The 16,487-nt window shown below is 37.1% G+C and overlaps 1 protein-coding gene across 6 annotated transcripts in view; it reads right to left on the reverse strand.

Moving 5' to 3' along the window:
- Nucleotides 1-16,487, reverse strand: part of RBPJ (recombination signal binding protein for immunoglobulin kappa J region) — an 85,040-nt gene that overhangs the window by 24,044 nt on the left and 44,509 nt on the right. For all 6 annotated transcript variants that reach the window (XM_084890561.1, XM_084890563.1, XM_084890565.1 and 3 more), the window contains 2 exons: nucleotides 10,535-10,573; nucleotides 1,767-1,862 (listed from right to left, as the gene is read on the reverse strand). In XM_084890561.1, the coding sequence (XP_084746687.1) occupies nucleotides 1,767-1,862; nucleotides 10,535-10,573 (135 nt within the window). The remainder of the gene's footprint in view (nucleotides 1-1,766; nucleotides 1,863-10,534; nucleotides 10,574-16,487) is intronic.

Consider the following 16,487-nt stretch of genomic DNA (forward strand, 5'->3'; position numbering starts at 1 on the left):
AGCCAAGCCTCAGTCGGTTGATGGCAAAAGGAATAATCCTAGGCAAAGTTTATTTAGAAAAATGTGTGTTCTTTAGGCATCTTAACCTCATCCTCAAGCCCTGTTGTAAATAACGCAACACTCAAACACAAAATGGAAGACTATGGAAATTAGGGCAACAAAAAGAATAAGACATGTGTTATTATAGAACCAGGAGTAATAATCCTGGCTACATGGCTTTCCAAAGTGAACTAGGTATTTGATTTCTTGTTTACTCACTCACAGAATGGGGATTATAATATTTCTATTTATAAGATTATTCTGAGAATTAAAATTTTAAAACACTTGTAAATGCAATTCCAAAACAATGTCTAGAAACTGTTTCTTCCTGAGATTCACTGTGAGGTGCAAGACTGGCCTAATTTGAGACTCATCTCAAATAATGAAGGTATTGCCTTCCTAGGTTTTGCTTAGGAAAAATCACACCAAAACTAAAAAGAAAAAAAAGCAGATGAACCAAACCCAAAAAGCACTTGCGGGCACACACACACACACACACACACACACACACTTTCTCAATTTCAATTCTCTCTCTCTCTGAATTTTGAGTATCAACTTCATAAAAAAAGGAGCCACTATCTTGATTTGGTCTCTATGTCCCAAACTGCAGATACCAACTTTTTCCAATATTTAACTATAAATCAGATGATTAGTTCTACTAGTAAAGAAAGATAAAATAATCAGAAATTTAGCAAGCTTGAAAGGTGATAAACCACAACACTTGGCAGTATGAGTCCTAAGTACTACTTTTTTCACTTGTTCATCCTCTTTGAAGACAAAATTATCAATAGCTTCACCTACTTTTTAGCCCAGATTTAGAGAACTTTAAGGAAGAGACTCCTTAATTTCCTTCCAGCATGTAAATTAATTTAATTATATACTTACATTCACTTATTATATATATGCTAAGATTTTCTTTATCTATAATTCCATCCATTCCTTTCAACCCAACATCCAAACCTGAGTTTTCATTCCTTTTTCCAATTTAGTGTCATATCTTTCTAGCCAATTCAAAAGATCTTTCATTTTCCCCCATAAGCAAGCCTTCTGTCCATGAAATGCTTAATAGAAAAATACTGCCTGAAAGACAAAGACTAGGAAAACTATTAAGAAATTTCTAGAAAGAAAGTAAAAATACAAACAACCGAAGTCCACAATCATACATAAAAAATACTGAAATTTATAAAATACTGTGACTAGTACTAAACATAAAGATCATTTTGGCCCTAACAGTTTTGGCTCAGTGGATAGAGCATCGGCCTGTGGACTGGAGGGTCCCAGGTTTGATTCTGAAAGGGCACATGCCCAGGTTGCAGGCTCAATCCCAGTGGAGCACATAAGCCGATCAGTATTCTCTCGCATCATTGATGTTTCTATCTCTCCCACTCCCTTTCTCTCAGAAATCAATAAAAATACATTTTATTTACACCAAAAGGAAAGCTACTTTTTTGAACAAGCTAATATATTCCAGAAATACTTATAGAGCATCATGATGCGCAAAAGAAAAATTACAGATTACAGTTTGTAATTATCAGGGATTCAACCAGATGATCTCTACTAAATCTGCCACAATTCACTTTGTTTCTCCTTCAACAGAGACAACTCCCCTATTTTCCATTTTGTACTTGCAAATAACCCAAGAGAAACCATTCTTGCATATTAACACATCATTTGGAAATTCATGTGACAGCTACAATGAACTACCCACCAGAAAATAATACTCTTACCTTTTTTCATTTCCATATGACTTCTGTGCAACTTTTGCGTGAAGAATAAGTACTGTTTGATCCCCTCGCTCTTTTAAATAATTCCGCATTGCTTCCCTAAAATAAAAGACAAATATTACTATTACAGGGGTAAGGTTTAAAATATTACTAAGCTTTGTAATGTGAAAAATACTTGTGAGTATATTTTAAACAAGAAAATCTAAATACAAAAACATTAAGGCAAACAAACTCTTTAAATTTAAAGAATATTATACAACAGGGGTAATTAATACTGCTCATCTTCAATTCTATACTTTTTTCTTTTAAAGAAGAAACTGTCTTTCATTCTTGAAATTTAGGGTGTAACTGAGCTAAACCACAATTACAACTTCCAGAATCACTACGAACAGTGCTAAATTTGGCTTTAAATTGTTCATAAAATTAATGACATGCAATACTTTATATTTAATGATCTACTTATTAGAATGAGTGTTTTTCATTGAATACAAAGCCATAACAATTCGTTAGGTCATCCAAAGTTGTTATTATATGTTCTTAAAATAACAAGCCTTACATAAGGATTCAGAAAGGGATATCTCATTTACATACAAACACAGTTACTAAATAAATTTTCGGGGGGAAAGTTAATTCTTTCAAGTACAAAGCAGTCCAACTATCTATTTATTATGTATACATTATTTAAAAAGTTCCATGTGTTAAATATATTTATACATTCAATTATTTTGCTAAGCAGTATGAAGAACACTAGGTTTACACAAATCAAATTTATAACTATTAATCAGCAGAATCACAATTCTGGAGATTTACCCACAATACAAAAGTAAAGCAAAGTTGTTTCAAAGACAATAATCAGGAAACAGTTTTAATAAGTCAAATGATATTTTACTTATATTATAAATAAAAGACAAATGTATTAGGATAGCTACACAACAGTAGTACAAAAGTGGGGAATTCTAGAGAAACTATGCAGCTGGGACAAATCATTTAACTTCATCCAGACTCAGTTTCCTATTCGATTATAACATGATATTGCTAATCTAACACAAAGTGGTTGAGGGGATTAAAGGAGATAATATAGAAGACAGCATTTATGTTTACTGCCTGAAAACCTGTTAGCTGCAAGACAGGGCAGGTTACAATGGTCCAATATATTGAGAATTAATCCCTATCCTTTAAAAGTTCGGTGAAGACAACAGCTCAGAAAACAAATTGTAATGAAATACGTGATCCAAAGAGAGGTAAGAACAGTAGGGAGATGTCTCTGTAAAGAAGGGATGGGTGATAAAGGACTACATGCTAGGAAAACTTCTTAGAAGAGGTAATCTCTGAAGTAACAGGAGTAGACAGAACAAGTAAGGCATCCAGGGTCTGGGAGTAGTATGGAAAAAGTCACAACCAACCCTGCACATTTGGGTACAGCGAGATAGTCAAGCTGAGAACTAAAAAGTGAGAGTCAGAAATTAGAATCTCAGATTCTCTTGTTAAGATACTAACATAAGCCATGGCCTTGAATAAAGCTGACAAGTTGGGAGTCAAATTGTGAAAGGCCTGCCAAATCCCATGAAATCTGACATTTGTAACTTAAATACTCAGTATGAAAGTTTAAGCTAATTCAAATATCACTCTGATAGATGAGAATCAAAATAGTAGCAGTTAATAAAAATGTTTAAAATACCTAGAGGAATACTTAAATTGTTTTTAAAAATACACAAAAACAAACATCTCTCTGAAAATTGAGAAAAGATCATTTACTTTTTTATCAATACCCCATTGTAGAAAACACCATGAGTGGAACTTGGATTTTTCAATCTACACAAAAGGCAATTAAATGATCTTGGGGATTTTTAAACAGTTTTCCTTCTTAGTTAATTCTAGTGGTGTAATAGAGAAAAGATTAGAGAACAGAGATAAGACACACTTGAAAAAAGGCTCATACACTAAGAAAGAAGCACAAGGAGGTAGTAGAGAAGATAAAAAGACTTAACAACCCTTTGTATATTTTGTTTGGGGAGAAGTGGATATCTAGAATAATAAAAGCGTAATATGCTAATTAGACCGGGAAGCTGAACGACTGTCCAGATGTCCTTCCAAATCAAATTGGGGCTGTGAAGGCCAAGCCCCTTGCACGAATTTCGTGCACAGGGCCTCTAGCATATTAATAAGCTGACATGTCAACGCTGAAGTGCCCCATACCTCCATGCTAGAAGTACTGAACAGGTTGTTGGAAATACCTGTACTTCCAGAGAGGGGTCTGGACTGCAAAAGTGGGTTTCACTGGTATATCATTGGCAAATGAAGCCACAGAAGTGAACGAAATCTCCCAGATTGAAAACAAAAGGAGAAAGAAGCGACTATGGGAGGTAAAACGACTGAATGTTCATATCAAAGTTCCAGCTGATGTTGAAATCCATAAATGATGGTGCAAATTCCCATGAACACTCCCAAAGGTGGGAACAGAGAGAGCATATTCTCAAACCTGTTGGGTACTAGACAAAAGGTGCTGCCTGGGAAGGATAGTGATGGTAAGAGATTTGAGTGTTGCTTTAAGTCAGGTGACTAACTACAGAGTTCAGGGTGGAATGAGAACAAACAACAAAAGCCAGGCGAAGGCACACATGTCCAGTCCCTAATATGAAACTTGAAAAGTGATACATGTGAAAAGATCTCACTTAGGTCATAATATATTGTCCCTTCTACATAGGGTTGGATTCATTTTGCAAACTGCTTTTATGTTCATAAGGAATACTAGTCTATAGTTTTATTTTCTTGTAATGTCTTTGCTTTTAGTAATATGGCAATACTGTCCTTACAGAATGAATTGGAAAGTATGTTCTGATCTCCAATTTTCTCGAGTAGTATGTAGAGAACTGGTATAATTAATTTCTTAAATGTCTGGTAAAATTCAACAGTGAGATCACCTGAGCCTGTAGTTTTCTTTGTGGGAAGACATATAACTACAAATTCAATTTCTTTAACTATAGGGCTATTCAGGCTATAAATTTCTTTTTGAGTAAGCTTTAGTAGTTCGTTGGTTTCAAGGAATTTGTATGTTTCTTCAAAAGCTTAATTTACTGGCAGAAAGTTATTCATGTTTGCTTATTATTCTTTAAATATTTGTAGAATCTGTAGTGATGTCATCTTTCTCATTTTTGACAGTAGTAATTTGTAAATAATCAGATTGTCCTGCTTAGAGGATTTCTTTAACATTTCTTGCAGCTCATACCTGTTTGTGATGAATTATTTTTCAGTTCTTATGTCTAAAAAAGTCTTAATTTTGCCTATGCTGGGTACAGAATACTGGGTTGCTATATTTCCTTCTTTGGGAAAACTGTCTTGCTCCACTGTCTTCTTTCTATCTAGCAAAATTTCAGATTAAAAATTCCCATAATCTTTCTCTTTGTTTCTCCGTAGATAATTTATCTTCTATCTCTATTGCTTTTAAAATTTTCTCTTTATCACTGTCATAATTAAGCAACTTGATTATGATGTGCTTCAGCAGTTTGTGCTTGGGGCTCAGTGAGTTTCTTGAAACTATGGTTTTATAGTTTATCAAATTTAGAAAAATTTCAGCCATTATTTTTTCACATATTTTAACCATACCCTTCCCCCTTCAACAACTCTACATGTATTTTATCCACTTGAACATAAACCACAGCTCACTAAGGATCTTTTTGTTCAGACTTTTTTTCATTTTGGATAGTTTCCATTGCTGTTTTCAAGTTCACCAATCTCTTCATCAGCAGTGCGTATCTGCAATTAATCCCAGGAATTGTATCTTTTTATCTTTAGCACTGTGGTTCTTGTCTCTAAAAATTTGATTTGGATCTCCCTTTTTTTTATCTTCTATGTCCTCTATTTAACTCATTCAACCCCTCCTCTAGCTCAGAGATGCGCAGTTAAAGCCTTGGGCCAAATCTGACCCACTGCCAGTTGTAGAAATAAAAAAATTGTACTTCAATATACAGACACAATGACTATTTTACACATTTTCCATGTCTCCTTTTATGCTACAACACAGTTGAGTAGTTATAAGAGAGGCTGTATGGGCCACATAAAACTAAATTACTGGCCATCTGACTCTTTTAAGAAAAACTGTGTAAACTCCTGATCTAAGTATCTTGAACATATTAGAAGACAAATATAACTGTTAAAGTCTCTAATTCTATTATCTGTGTCATTTCTAGATTGGTTTTGACTGGTTTTTCTCATTGTGGGTCATATTTTCCTTGCTCTTTGTATGACTGATACGTTTTGACTGACTACAAAGATTCAATAAATTTTACCTTTCTGACTGCTGGATATTTGTCTATTCCTGTAAATATTCTTGAACTTTGTTGTGATACACAGTTAAGTTACTTGGAAAGGGTGTGATCCTTTCAATCTTGTTTTTAAGTTGTTAGGTGAAACCAGAACAACATGTAGTCTAGGCCTAATTTTGCAACACAAAAGGTTTCTCAGTACTCTCTAGTCGCTGCACGTGAATTATAAGATTTTTCCACACTGGTTTCTGGGAACAGGTCCTATTTGTAGTAGTGAGTGAGTTTTAGGAATTCTTTCCTCTAATTCTTTAGGTTGGTTTCCCCCCAACCTTAGGTAGTTTCCTCACACACACGTGATCTATACTCAGCTCACAATAGAGGGAACCCTCTGCAGATCTCTGGAACTCTGCACAGCACTTTCCTCTCCAGTTCTCTGCCCTGGAAACTCCAGCCACCGTGGTCTCCTTAGAGTCCCAGTTCCATCTCAGTTCAAGGTGCTTACTAGGCTCTATCTGGATGCCCCCTCCCTAATCTTGTCTTGGAAACTCTCCCCAGGCACTAAGCTGGAGCAATCGTAGGGCTCACCTCATTTGTATCCTGTCCCTCAAGGATCACCTGTCCTTTCTTGCCTGCCATCCAGTTTCATAAATTTTGTCCAGGTTTTTAGTTATTTCAGGCTGGAGAGTAATTCCAATCCTAGTTACTCCATCTTGGCCAAAAGTAGAAGTTCTAAAGGCTACTAAAATTTTCCAGATATGGAAAATTGCTTAAAGAGTAAATGGAAAATCATGATAAAGTAGTTGGGACCTAACTCTATTATTTTATGTATTTAAGGAAATGAATTTTTCCTCATGTTCATTATCATAGTATTGATTACTATTTTTACAAGGTACCCAATTAAGTAACTAATTTATCCATCAAAATATATTTTATTGTTAGGAGTCACTGCAACCTACTGATGCTGGTAATGCAATAAAAATATTTATCAATTTTTAAATTATCTGTACATGTGAATTCAGCAATTCCACTTAGTATTTCTTCAAGACATGTACCTGAAAATATATTCACATGAACCAGTGAGACAAATTATATTTTCCTAGCCCACTTCACGTGGAGTACTTATGTAATGCTTTTTGAAAGTTTTTAATGTTGAAGTAATTTCGAATTACAGAGAAGTTTTAAAAGTAGTACAAATAATTCCTAGTCCCCTTTCTCCCAAACTCCAAAACATTTTACCATGTTTGTATACTAAGTTTTAAAACCATTCAAGAGCACATGGTAGACATGTCACCCCTTTACCCAAAATACTTCAGTAATTATTTCTTAAAATAAAGGCAATGTTTTATACAATCACAATGCCATGCCATGGACACAATATTTCTAACTATAGATTTTATTCACATCGCCATTGTCCTATTAATGTCTTTTATTGGGGGGAGAGTGGAGGGGGCAGTGTTGAGAATCTACTGCCCTCAGGCTAAATCAGGATGGTTCCAGTTTCTCAAAATCAAGTTGAGCTGGAACAGATATGCCATTCATTTACATGTTTTAAATGGTTTATTTGGGGTTATAAGGACAGAGGTGAGATGTCACAAAGGACTCGATTTGGCTCAAAAAGCCTAACATGTTTGTTATCTGGCCCATTAACAGAAAATGTTTGCCAACTTCTACAATAGCTTTAGATCAAAAGAAAAATTTTTTCTTGGCTGAGGATTTAGTTGAATTTAGTTGTCATGTCTTGTTGGTTTTCTGTAATGAGGTATTCTTCAGTCTTTGTTTCTTATGCTCTTGAAAAATTTGAAGAGTAAATGCCATTTATTTTATAGAATGCCCCTCATTTGCATGTTTGATGTTTCCTTATGCTTACATTTAGACATTTACACATTTCTGCAAGAATAGCACAAAGGTAATATTATGTTCTTCTCAGTATGCACATAACATTTATTTGTCCTACTATTATTGGGTCGGCAGCTAAGTAATTGCGGGTTTCACACATATATGGCTTCAGTTGAATTTTTAGGTTTGCAGACGTAGTACAAATGTAAAACACATTTTGTTATTTGATAGTTGGCTATTCAGCTGTTAATCAGTAAAAAAAGTTTTTTGATCTGTTTTGTAGTTTTCGTTTGGCGTTCGTTGAAAAATGGAAAATCAAAAGGAACATTTTAGTCATATTTTGCTTTTTTATTTCCGCAAAGGGAAAACGCATCGCAAGCTCATAAAAAGTTATGTGCTGTTTATGGTGAAGAAGCCTTAAAAGAACGGCAGTGTCAAAATTGGTTTGCCAAATTTCGTTCTGGTGATTTTTCACTCAAAGATGAAAAACGCTCTGGTCGTCCAGTTGAAGTTGATGACGCCCTAATCAAAGCAATAATCAATTCAGACTGTCACAGTACAACACGTGAGATTGCAGAGAAGCTTCATGTATTACATACATGCATTGAAAATCACTTAAAACAACTTGGCTATGTTCAAAAACTCGATACATAGGTTCCTCACGAACTGAAAGAATCACAGTTAACGCAACGCATTAGCAGCTGCGATTTGCTAAAGAAACGTAATGAAAATGATCCATTTTTAAAACGACTGATAACTGGCGATGAAAAATGGGTTGTTTACAACAATATCAAGCGGAAAAGATCGTGGAGCAGGCCAGGTGAACCAACTCAAACAACATCAAAAGCTGATATTCATCAAAAGAAGGTTTTGTTATCAGTTTGGTGGGATTACAAAGGAATTGTCTACTTTGAACTCTTACCACCCAACCGAACGATCAATTCTGATGTCTACATTGAACAACTAACGAAATTAAACAATGCAGTTGAAGAAAAGCGGCCCGAATTGACAAATCGAAAAGGTGTTGTATTCCATCATGACAATGCAAGGCCACACACATCTTTGGTCACTCGGCAAAAATTAATGGAGCTTGGTTGGGATGTTTTGCCACATCCACCATATAGTCCTGACCTTGCACCATCTGATTACTTTTTGTTTCGATCTTTACAAAACTCCTTGAATGGTAAAAATTTCAATAATGATGATGATGTCAAATCGTACCTGATTCAGTTTTTTGCTAATAAAAACCAGAAGTTTTTTGAACGTGGGATTATGATGCTGCCTGAAAGATGGCAAAAGGTCATTGATCAAAATGGGCAATACATTACAGAATAAAGTTATTTAGTTCCATGAAAAAATTGTCTTTGATTTTCTTTAAAAAATCCGCAATTACTTAGCTGCCGACCCAATAGTATTCATTAGGTGACTTCATTAAGGTGGTACCTGCCAGATTTCTTCATTGACATTAATATTTTTTGCTTTATAAATAATACATACTTTGCGAGGACACACCTAGAGACTATGTAAATATTTTGTTTCTCATCAGATTTTAAACCAATAGTTTAAGCATTCATTGATAATTTTTTGCCTGAGACAATTATTGTAGTGGTTACCAAAGTGTGATTTCCTAGCTCCCTCATTCCTTCTACATTAGGTAAATTTCTTCTATAAGGAAAAACTATCTCCTCTGCTTCATTTACTGAATCATTTTTTAACTCAGTGTAGTCTTCTGAACTGTCATTTTATTATGTCATTTTAATCCATTCCTATAATTTATTTTGATGATCAAAGTGCCCATGATTTGGCTAAAAGGAAGCCTCTTGAAGCTGGCTCCGTTGGAATCTTTCTGGCATGTTTCCATCATTCTTTGAGTACAACAGCTTTTAAGTAATAGCAAAAATGTGGAAATTATCCAAATGGCCATTAATGTAAAAATTAAACAAAAGCAGAGTGAAGACAATATAGAGAATGAAGTAGAAGATATATATATATATATAGAACAATGGTCAAGTATAATATCAGGCTTTAAAAAGAAGAAAAATACAGGCATATGTTTATTTGTGCTTATAATTTTCTTGAAAGATACTAACAATGCAGGGTTAGCATTAACTCTAGGACTAAAACTGTAAAACTGAATGTTTTACTTTTTATTTTACTACCACTGACTGTTAGAAATTTTTAAAATAATTTTCAAGATTAATACTTTTAAATTTAACATATGTAATTAAAATATTATAAAATTAATTTATCATTGGAACACAGAATATTTACAGAAAAATTAAAATTGGTAAAACCTTGTGTTTTCTGTAAAATTCTTTTCTAAAAGGATATATTAAGTATCTTTCAAGTCCCGTGTAAAATCAACAAATTGTGACTGGCTAAATGCATAGAGAAAACTATTTTTTACACTGTAGCCCTTGTAATATTAACTATATGATACTCAAGATTAATTATTCAAAGGCGTAATTTCCCTTTCGAAACATATCCACTTATTCTGTTATTTTTATGGGGGATAAGGGGATGCGGGATAGAGAAGATAGGACTAAGCTTATAATCTAGATACCAATATATCAATAACTTCATTTCAAAAGCACCTAATATAGTTTTGAAAATGACAGGATCTAACTCTTGTATGAAATGTTTTATTGAAAGGCTCACCAATATAATGCTTACCTAGTGAGTCGTTTAGGTGGAGGCCGCTCACCAAATTTTCTGGGGAAAAAAGAAAGAAAAGAGTTCAACAGGCTATATGACACACTCCATAAGCATTTTAGGAAACATGAAATCTCCTTCATAACAAACACTTCAATCCTACTGACCAGTGAAAAGAGAAATCCTCTAGTAAACATCTATATCCAGAAATAGCAAAATACAAAAATGATTCCTAAACAGACACAGCACTCGAAGTAGGCCTCTGAGCATGTAGCACACTGATTAGATGCGGATTTCAGGTACCTTTCAGAGATACTTTGCAAAAAAAACCACTAACCAAAGTCCTTGTCTCACACCATCTACAGCACCCAGAAGAATCCTCACAGCCCAAGAGGTGATGTAGAGGTCACAAGTGTTTATCACGAACTGACACTGAGCTATACATTTTTAATACACTCTTCTCTTTAATCATCCTATCTAATTAAGAGGTAATAATTGACCCACACCATTGCAAAAATGGCAGAACCCACAGCCAATAAGGAGTGAATATTCTAATTGACTGCCCTACCCGCAAAGATGGCAGCGCCCACAGCCAATAAGGAGGGGATATGCTAATGGACTGCCCCACCCTCAGAGATAGAGGCGCCCACAACCACAAGATGGCAGCGTCCAGTCCCCATAGCTCCACTGGGGTGGGCAGGTGCACAGCAAGGCCGGGCCCATGCACACCTGCCTCTGGAGTCCCCCAGTTCCCTCAGCCCCCCGACCACCCAGGGCCAGCCCGAGGCACAGGCAAGCCTTGATGGCAGCTGCCCAGCCACCCAGGGTCGCTCAAGGCTCAGGTAACCAGGGCCAGCCAAGGCTTGCGCTGCCAGCAGTGTCAACAGCAGAGGTGTGATGGGGCCTCGCCTTCCCCTGATTGCCAGGTTGCCTCCCGCTCATGAGGGCTTCTGGACTGTGAGAAGGGGCAGGCCAGGCTGAGGGACCGACCTCCAGTGCATGAATTTCATGCACTGGGCCTCCAGTTATAAAATAATTCTGTAAGGTAGATATTTGCCCATTTTAAAGTTGTAGAAAGCATCTTGCCCAGTGTCACAGAGTAAATAAATGGCAGGCAGAGTTGAGATTTAAACCTATCGGAACATGTTGACTACCTACGGTAACTGGCATATGGTATACTCCCCTTCATAAAGAAACTAGAGGCCTGCATCCTCTCGCAATCTGGGACCCCTTGGGGATGTTGGGCCTAAACCGGCAGTTGGACATCCCTCTCATAATCCAGGATGCTGCATGCACCAGTGACCATACTTTTCATACAGGTGAAAGGCATCTTGCTGTTGCATGGGCAGTTACATTTTTTTGCCCTGATTTTTAAAAGTAGTACATAATGTGATCCTTCCGAGGCAGTGGTGCCATTTTCCCCATCTTATGGGGGGTTGGGGGGGGGGGGGTTAGAAACTAAAGCAGAGAGAATTGGCTTTGTCACACAGTTGTAGTGTCAGGATCAGGCTGACCACAAAATGTGCAAGCCAAAGTCCATGTATGTCATCACCACATCATCCTGTTTCTTTTCAGTGTTAGAGTAGCCTTGCCAGGTTTTAATTTTTAAATCTAAGAGACTGTTCCCAATATATAGGGTAGAGTCCCTAGGCCTGGCAATTTGTGGGGTGACCAGTGGGCGGGGCAATCACCTTGCTGGCACCCACCTTGGCTAGAAGGCTGGTGGCACCTGCTGGCCGGCCCCACAGCCCAATTGCCACCACTGGTCGCCTCCCTCTCGGGGGCAGTGCGCATCATAGCAACCGGTTGTAGGTTTTTATTATATAGGATAGGCTAAATGGTCTAAGAGAAGCCTTTCAACTAGTTGGCAGAGGGTATTACTCAAGGATGAACTGTATTACTATTTTTTAGTTTTAACTGGTTAAGACAAAATAACTAAAGAAATTAATTACCTATCTATTTTACCTAATAAAAGAGAAAGATGCAAATTAACCATCACTCTGCTATGCCCACAATCAGTGTGAGTATGCAAATTAACCCAACAAAGATGGAGGTTAATTTGCAAATGCAGGCACAGAGCAAAGTGAAGCCTGCTATGAGGAGAAGAGCAGGAGCGGAAGGAGCTACTGGAGTGGTGCTCCAGACAGAAGCAAGGGCTTGCCGGCTCCTAGGCGGCTCCCGGGCAGGCCAGGAGCGGGGACGTGCGGGCTCCCTGGTGGCTGGGAGTCAAGCCAGGGGAAGGAAGGCCTATTGGTGCACGAATATCATGCAACAGGCCTCTGGAGAGTGTGTGTGTGTGTGTGTGTGTGTGTGTGTGTGTGTGTGTGTGTAGGCAGATGCCATAACGACCTAACAACCAGTTGCTATGACACCCACTGTGGCCAGGGAACTGGCCTGATCAGGTGGGGCCGGTGACCAACCTTTGCGGCCCCTCCCCGCTGCCGGCCTGCCCCTGATCGGACTCTCCCACCCCGATCAATTATGGGGCCTGCTGCCAACCCGCCCCTCCTACCCCCCCGCCCCCCAGCCGGCCGTGCCTCCAATCAGCCCGACCACCACGACAGGCCTGCAGCCCCTTCCACTCAGCCGGCCTGCCGTTGATTGCACACCCCCACCCCAATAGGAAACGAGGCTGGCCGGCCAACCTCCTGCAGCCCTTCCCCCTGGCCGGCCATGCTCCCAATGGCACCTACCCCAATAGGGGGCAGGGCTGGCTGGCCAATCTCCTGCAGCCCATCCTCGCTAGCCCCCACCCCACCCCGATCAGGGGCAGGGCCAGTTGGTCAACCACCCATGGCCCCTCCCCAGGACGCTGACCCCTGATTGGCACCCCCCACCCACCCCATTTGACTTAAGATTTCTCTATATTTGTGATGTTAAACGAAGTTTTTAAGTTTGATGATAAAAGTTTTAGAAACCCATGCAGCTCATTTTGTTGAATAATACTATATGATATTGTTTATGACCTCATAATTTATAAACAGTGGGTGTCTGTGACTATGAATATTTTTGGTATTTTTATTAACCCTGAAATATTATTATAGAAAGTGATTTTAATTGAAATAGCACTAAAAAATGAGCAAATAACCCACATTTCTGTAAGAAGAATTACTTATTATTCTCTTTGATTTTATCTGATAAGATATTCAATTTTTAAAATAAAAACAAAAAACCAAACCAAAAGAATATGTTTTAGTAATAGCATCAGCAAAGATGTTGAAGACCACAGGTTTCAGAACACTGAACTGTTGAATAACCCATGATTTGCAGTTGTGGAATGAAAGGCAAAAATCTACTAACTCTTTTTTCAAGAAAATATGTTCTTTTAACCTTTGAAACTGATTAAATGTAGCATTACAGCATATAATTAAAGTAAAAATGCCTCACTAGGTTTGATAGAGAATCCTATATGATAAAAACCCAATATGCTGTGTCTGGTCGTCCATGCAACCAATCAAAGCATAATAAGCTAATGATATGATATGCTAAGGCCGCTCAACCACTCACTATTACATGCACTGACCAGCAGGGGGCAAACAGTTAACCAGTCTCTATGACATGCACTGACCACCACCACCAGGGGGCAGACACTCTGATTAGGTTAGCTTGCTGCTGTGGTCCGGCCAATCAGGACTGAGCAATCAGGACTTAGCTGGACACATCCTGGACCCCTCCCTTATTCCCTCCCTGGCTGACCAACCTCCCAAATCCCTCCCGGTCTCGATTGTGCATCAGTGGGGTCACTCGGCCTGGCCTGCACCCCTTTGCAATTTGGGACCCCTCGGGGGATGTTGGAGAGCCAGTTTCAGCCTGATCCTACAGGAATTCGTGCACCAGGCCTCTAGTATTTTAAAAAACCCAGGGAATTTAAAATTACCTTTAAAACACGTCTTTGCTTATATATTTTAAGAGCAAAGTTAACTTTATAAAGATAAACAAAGTGGGGTGCAGCCAGAATCTACCTAACTGGTTAAAATGCTAAAAAAATTTTAGAGACAGTTAACAAATGAGATAAAACTTTTCAGTGATGCCACTACCTTACTAATTACTCCAACTATCAAACATCTTTGGGATCTCACACAGGTTTATTACATGACTAGTTTACTATATTCTGATTTAAGTATAAATTTTCTTTCCTGCTACTCTGAAATGCTTTAAAAATTAACAAATTAATGTTAACAATGGTCGTCTTTGAAATACCCATTACATGAAGTCAACGATTACATAAGCATACTTGTGCAACATCACTCTTGCCCCCATAGGAAACATGAACAAGGAAAGACAAGCGTTCGCCTGCTGAGCTAGGACAGCATTTCAACATGATGCACCACTCTCCAAGTATCATCCTCAGGCTAGGAATCTTATGAATATTAATAAGATTGTGTTGTTTCTTCAGTATATAATAAAGCATCTCCAATAATTGTATGCCTACCAATCCTCTTTTTGAACCAGAAATAAGTATGACCAAACAAGTTTAGACCACTCTTATGTAAGATCTTTTCATAATAGGTGTATGGTGTATTTAACATTGCAAAAAACAAATAAAAAATTAAATACTTAAGTACCCTAGGGATACTTTAATCCCATGAAATAGTGACTTACTTCCTCACTATAACAAATTATTACTGTTATCCAATTAATCTTTTTGATATTAGAGGTTGTCATTATCTCATTTGCATGAGTAGATTTTTCAAATTTTATGCATACTACTGAAATGTAATTTTGATTGCATGTAATAATCATTCCTGTTACATATTTAAAGGAAAAAAATTATTATTCTAGCCTGTTGGTTTGTTTTTTTTAAGTGATAAGTGACAGCTTACATAATGTTGGGTATGCCCATGTCAATTCTTCTTGGTCTGTTCTATACTTTTCAGGATAGGACTGGCAAATGAAACACAAAAATCCATGTGCCATAATTACCCAATAATGTTCATATAATCCTATGGCTCAAGAAAATTTACATTATCCAAAATATATTGTCATATATATAACTTTAAGCTAGCAAATTCATTTTACTTTAACTTCACTAACTTTCCCCTTTTAAAATAACAATATTTTTGTATTCTAAGTAAGAAGAGCTGTGGAAAATGTTAATTACATAGTTAAATCTATTTTCATATACCTGGAAGTATACAGATTCTTTAAAAGTTTTCCTTAATTATTAAATATCATGTAAATAGTATTGAGGTTCCCACATTTCTTTCAATCCATTAGATTTTTCAAATAAAAAACCTATGTAAACATTTCACATATATTACACACTTCCTTTTTGTTCACCATGGAGATGCAATATTGTTTTCGCCCATAACAGTTATATTTGCTTCTGTATTTACCAATCTGTTAAGGAAGTATATGACCACAAATGTATTGAAAACAAACAAGATAAAAGCTATCAAAACTTCACCATCTTAACACCTTTTCTAGCTAATAGATGTTTCACATGAGAAAACCAAGTCAAAAACCAAGGCAGGGGCGTATATCTGTTACAAAACAAAGTAAAAACCCATAACATTAGACCTTCTATTTTAAAAACATAGAACTGGCTGGAAAAACAACCTCAAGTCATGTGTGAAATTCATCTGCCCTTCGACTGTGAAACTAAAAGTAATTTCCTCTATTTTTCTGTATTTCATCAATTTTCGGTTTAATGAAGAATTTAGATTAAATTAAGGCAAAAACACTGATGTGGTATTTGCAGAAAGGAAATAGAAAACAGCCTACTAAGTCACACAATTTTGAGAAAGAAGTCAGCCTTTGTTGTGCTTCAATGACTAGTTTTGAACCTATTCTTACCCTAAGAACCACATTAAATAGCAATACTGCTTAAAATTTCCAGGTGTAATCAATGGTCCTTGGCTACTGGAACAAAGGGGATCAGACCATGATGTATTGTCCTGGACTATCATGTGTATGTAATGTTTCATAAACAGAACAAATATCCTATGGCCCCATCAGGTAGAGTAGCATGCTC

Source organism: Pipistrellus hanaki (assembly GCF_964339955.1).
Source record: "Pipistrellus hanaki genome assembly, chromosome: 1".
NCBI lineage: Eukaryota > Metazoa > Chordata > Mammalia > Chiroptera > Vespertilionidae > Pipistrellus > Pipistrellus hanaki.